Source organism: Triticum aestivum, chromosome 3A, assembly GCF_018294505.1.
Source record: "Triticum aestivum cultivar Chinese Spring chromosome 3A, IWGSC CS RefSeq v2.1, whole genome shotgun sequence".
In the NCBI taxonomy this organism is placed as follows: Eukaryota; Viridiplantae; Streptophyta; class Magnoliopsida; order Poales; family Poaceae; genus Triticum; species Triticum aestivum.
Genome location: NC_057800.1, coordinates 65,110,658 through 65,115,576, shown reverse-complemented (window position 1 = coordinate 65,115,576; position 4,919 = coordinate 65,110,658). Strand labels below are relative to the sequence as shown.

General features: G+C 46.0%; 1 protein-coding gene and 2 non-coding genes across 4 annotated transcripts in view; 2 read left to right on the top strand and 1 right to left on the bottom strand.

The window, feature by feature from the left end:
• Positions 1–726: 726 nt before the first annotated feature.
• On the top strand, positions 727–801 carry TRNAI-GAU (transfer RNA isoleucine (anticodon GAU)). Its single transcript has one exon. It is a non-coding gene; the product is annotated as a tRNA-Ile (tRNA).
• Positions 802–910: 109 nt separating this feature from the next.
• Positions 911–984, top strand: TRNAI-GAU (transfer RNA isoleucine (anticodon GAU)). Its single transcript has one exon. It is a non-coding gene; the product is annotated as a tRNA-Ile (tRNA).
• A 1,499-nt stretch (positions 985–2,483) lies between these two features.
• The window catches only part of LOC123057920 (probable protein phosphatase 2C 1), a 3,132-nt gene continuing 696 nt past the window's right edge, over positions 2,484–4,919 (bottom strand). The window contains exons 2-12 of one of the 2 annotated variants that reach the window (XM_044480784.1): positions 4,588–4,639; positions 4,411–4,490; positions 4,137–4,218; positions 3,977–4,047; positions 3,803–3,882; positions 3,612–3,709; positions 3,319–3,442; positions 3,143–3,225; positions 2,981–3,029; positions 2,821–2,888; positions 2,484–2,735 (exon numbers count right to left, since the gene is read on the bottom strand). In XM_044480784.1, coding sequence (XP_044336719.1) covers positions 2,655–2,735; positions 2,821–2,888; positions 2,981–3,029; positions 3,143–3,225; positions 3,319–3,442; positions 3,612–3,709; positions 3,803–3,882; positions 3,977–4,047; positions 4,137–4,218; positions 4,411–4,490; positions 4,588–4,639 — 868 coding nt within the window. In that variant the 3' untranslated portion in view covers positions 2,484–2,654. Of the gene's footprint in view, positions 2,736–2,820; positions 2,889–2,980; positions 3,030–3,142; positions 3,226–3,318; positions 3,443–3,611; positions 3,710–3,802; positions 3,883–3,976; positions 4,048–4,136; positions 4,245–4,410; positions 4,491–4,587; positions 4,640–4,919 lie in introns of both variants that reach the window. The other variant, XM_044480785.1, reaches the window with a different exon arrangement.

The following is a 4,919-nucleotide window of genomic DNA, read 5'->3' as shown; positions in this document are numbered from 1 at the left end:
CGACGGCGCGGTTCGAGGCGGTGGGTGGCGGCGGCGGCGGCGATGTGGGTGGGAGGAAAGAGGCGCGTGGGAGGGGAGGGGAGAGGAGGCGCGCGGGAGGGGAGAGCAGGAGGCGGCGCGGGGGAGGCGCGAGTGCGGGAGGGAGGATGCGGCTAGGTCATCCCACGATAGCGGTCCCTTTTTATACCCTCCCCACGTGAAATGACCAAAATGCCCTGGTGGGGGCATGGATATTACATTCTGATGCCATTGGAATTTTATCCGACGGCCGAGGTTGATCCGGTAAATATCCAACGACCCACAGCGATTTGGATCGAGATCCGACGGCCTGTATCGCGAGGAGATTTCGATCCAACGGTCCAGAATCCAAACGCACGGGGAGGCTCCATTTTGCTTCGGACTCTAACAAGAGGGCTTTTAGCTTGTTACTATAAGCTAACGAGCTTAATGATCTAGACAACCGAGTTTCACAAGCAGCTTATTAAGCTCGTTAATATTCTTGTTACCTAGCTTTATAACTCACTGAAATACGAATGGCTGGACCCTCCAATTTGTTGCAGGGTTGACTTTAATCATTTCTTGAATGTATTCGAAGCACCTCTCCGAGTTATTCAGTTATTCAACCCGGCCGCAGTGTAAGTAAAAGAGCGTAACTATGTCCCGCAAAAAAAACGTAACTAAAGTTTTAATTATTTTAAAGTACAAAATATAATACTTAAGTAATAAGGTCCTGTAGCTCAGTTGGTTAGAGTGTTGGTTTGATATGCCAAAGGTCATGGGTTTCAAACCCCATTGGGACCAATTTGTTTTCAATTGCGATTACTATTTTTCATTACTCTCTAATAACCGGTCATTGCTTTTTTAACAGACAATTATTTTTAATAAAAAACAAATATTGACAAAATAATTAGGTCCTGTAGCTCAGTTGGTTAGAGTGTTGGTCTGATATACCAAAGGTCATGGGTTCAAGCCCCATCAGGACCAATTTGTTTTTAATTGTGATTACTCTTTTTGCATATATTCCCTATCCATCGGGGCGAATTTGTTTTTAATTGCGATTACTCTTTTTGCATATATTCCCTAACCACCCATTGTTTCCTTTAGTAATTTATAAGTGATAAAATAAAAAATAAGTTATTACTAGGTCTTTTATCTCATGAACCTGATCTTTTAAATTAAATTCATAGCAACTGACAAAATATGCTCGTGCGTTGCATCGGAAGAAAATATAGCACATGCCTCGGGCCGGGTTCTCGAGGCACCCAACCAGTTTGCAAAGAAGCCTAGCAACTCATATTTCTGCAGCCCAAGGACCGGGTTCTGGGCCGCGATAGGGGGCTCCTTGAACACCTCCTCATTCACCTTCAGCTCCGGTATGGCGACGTCGCTGGTGTCCGACGGGGCCATCATAACGTCGAGGCCCTGCCACTGGGCGTTGTCGTGCTCCCGCACGGAGTCCTTGAGGACCCTCCTCACCCGCTCTTTCTCCTCCTCGACGGACATGGTGGGAGGTGGTGGTGCGGTGACGGCAAGGGGGAGGGCATCAGTGTCAGCCCGCACACGACCGCGCGACCGAGGCGGGCTAGGAGCACGCGCGCGGCTAGGAGAGCGCGTTCGTGGCGGGTTCGGAGCATGGTTGACAAAAAAAAGTCTGCCGACACAGGTCATGCTCGTTCTGGAACCACACGTCCCACATGGGGGATTCGACGGGTATCTCAAGTGGCTGACGAGGTCAGGAGGAAGGCGGGCACGACGGCGGTTGATCTCCAGCAGGCGGCGCGACCGCACACCGGAACGGGCACCCGATCTGGGCCGAGGTGTTAGTTTTTGGGGAGATGCACGTCACTCCACGGCAACGGCGTGCCCGTCTGCCGGTAGCGCTGGCAGATCTCCGCCTTGACGTACGACCGCACACACGGTGAGGCCATCGGCGGGGAGACGGAGAAGGTGGGCAACGAGGTGGAGAGGGCAGCGCTCCCAGACGACGTGGGGGAGGAACCGGCCTCGTGGTCGTGCTTCCCCTTCTCGCCGGGGATTCACTTCCACATTCCCATGACGGGGAGGCGGCCGGAGGGAGTGAGGACGGAGAGGCGACTGGAGCTAGGGTATGCGTGTCGAGGCTCAAGGAGGCGGCGGTGGAAAAGGACTGGTCCACGGCTTCCACATTAATGGGACAGACAGGGAGACACATCTGCCCAGTGTTCGTCTGGGCGCAATTCCGGCCGTAATTTGTGCCGGATTTGGGTCAAGCTTTTGCCGTCGCACGTTGGGCCATGGATTGCGTCCGTTTCGACTCAAACGGACTGGGTCGGACCGAATGTGGTCGCCAATTGGAGTCACCCTAATGTGCTCGCGAACTTTAATGAACCGGTCAATGTTAGTTTCTGTACCGTTAATAAAAATGAGCTTAACGATCCAAGACTTAAATGATCATGAGTCTTAACGAGCTGAGCTGCTTGTTAATCCACTCCTGAATAAGTCGATATTCAAAGAGTAATTTTACTCATATTAATAAGCCCAATCTGCAGGAATTATACACGCATGGGTATTCACAACTACTACATTTCACTTCAGTTTCTTTGGACTGCGGTATAGTACAACATGACCAAAATGGGAAAGAAAATGAATTTCTATTCAATATATACAACTCCTTTTCATTCATTCTGTTCAGTGGATGCAACTCCAGCAGCAGCGAGTTGCTCGCCACCCACTTTCTCCAGTTCAACTCCACTACCCTGCAAATACCACGCCACATAAACAATCCCAATGTGAAAAATGTAAATAACTTCGTATTGAAACTGAATGAATCTACAGGTCTACCTCATCATCTGGGATCACCACTGTCTTAACTTGTGCGACAATGACCGTAATGTCGTCCATCTTACCGCCTGCGTCGACAAAAAACGGCATCATGGGTTTTCTGGTTCTGCTGGATGGAACCGAGCATGACACAGCGTGTAATGGGATCATGGTCACGTACCTACTAGCTTAGCTCCAAGTAGCTTCTTCCACCAAGGAACATCAAAACCCTGCATGTAAGTAACCGGAATGAAATGTGTGATATCATACATTTTTTAGCAAAAGAATTGAAGAAACTTGTGAAGAGTGATAGGATAACAGGGAGGATGTATTTGTTTCGCACCCTACTCCGGGCCTCCATCGAGTAGGGTGAATCGAATGTTACATCCACTGAATGTTTTCTTGCAAGCTCTGCCAAAGCTTTTGCTGCGGAAAACATCAAGTTTTCAGAGGGATTGGAAGGATGCACCATGTTGTTTTACGTTTCCAGTTGCCGAGTTGAAAGAGGGAGAGATTTACCAGCTTCATCTGTGCCTGGAGACTCATTAATGACAGAAAGGATCTCTTGATCAAATATATTGTCGAAGAATCCATCTGAGCCACTGACTATCATATCACCCTCCATAAGATTTACAGTGCAAACCTGGCATAAAACCAAAAGGGATCAAGATCAGTAAGCAACAGTCTTCAAGAACACTTAAATATTGTTCGGCTCTATAGATCACTGCAGTAAAGCAATAAATGACCGACATTACAATAGTCATGTCATATTGCTGGTGCTTCAACAGAAATAAAAAAAAGCAACTAAATACCAATGCATCTTGAGATGTTTGACCAATTGCCTCGGAGCTTAGCTGGTATGGACAATCAAAGTAATGTTCTTGAGGGCATGTAGAGAACATCACTTGGCCTATATGTTGAAGAAGAAAAAAAAATATTAAAATGGGTATGTACTAAGTATTCTAATAACCTTAAGATAAATATAAATTTCATTGATAATCACCTTTTCGAATAACTTTCAAACCACAGTCGCCTACACTCGCAATTTTCAGGGTTCCAGTCTTCTCAAGCATCGCGACGATTCTGTTACCATCGCACACAATTGTATAAATTTTGACGCATCTAATAGGAAAATGAGTGATCTGGAAGGCTGTAAACACTGTAAGAACATGCTTACACTGTAGCAGATCCAATGGAAGAAGTTGCAGCATGAGCCTTCATTAGAAGAATTTGAGGATCCTGACTGACCTGAAGACATGATATTTAATTTGTCGCAATAGTAGTACATGACATGGTACTGGAACATAATTTATTCAGCAGTACTAACATAGAAATACCTCCTCATCCTTGATAAAAGTAGAGCTGTTTGCCATAAGCTCTCGAGAAAACAGAGCTGGGTTGACATTCTTTTCTGCCCATCTGTCAGTAGATAAGAGAATGACTAGCTGGATAAAAGCCATGTGTCAATGCAAATTGCTGAAAGCAACATATATCTCTTGTAAAGTGCTGAAAGCAATCCAAACCACAAGAGATGAGACTAAGGGCGCTGATCGCAGTTCATTGGAGCGATTCTCGAAATAAATAGAGTTCATTGCAGCAAAGATGGCATACCCTGAAACGCCGTCTGCAATGGCAAATACTCCACCGCCATCACCGCCCACAAAGAAAGCATCTTCTCCTCCGGTCTCAACCTTGATGATGTGAGCAAAAGAAGGGAACTTCAGGTCAAGGCAAAAGCACCGCCCAATATATGATTTGCAAACAACTGAATCGACATAAATGGCTAACCTTTCTCGGGTGTGGGATTACATGAGTTCCAATAGATAACACAGCTTCCAACCTACAATCAAAGATTCACATGACCAAATGCCGACAGATGCACGATAAGTAACTTGAGAGCCATAATTAGCACTTTGTAACAAATCCAACTATTGGTCCACCATTAAGCTAGAGCAAGCAACTTAATTTAGCACCTTGCTGCCGATACGAGTTAATAGCGACAATTAACAGAATACATGATCCTATCTTCAAGTTAAACAGGAAAAAACTTAAACAGAATTTCCTTAATTGATTAGAATGGACAAAAGGACCAGCATAATCATTACTCGCTAGTCACTAGC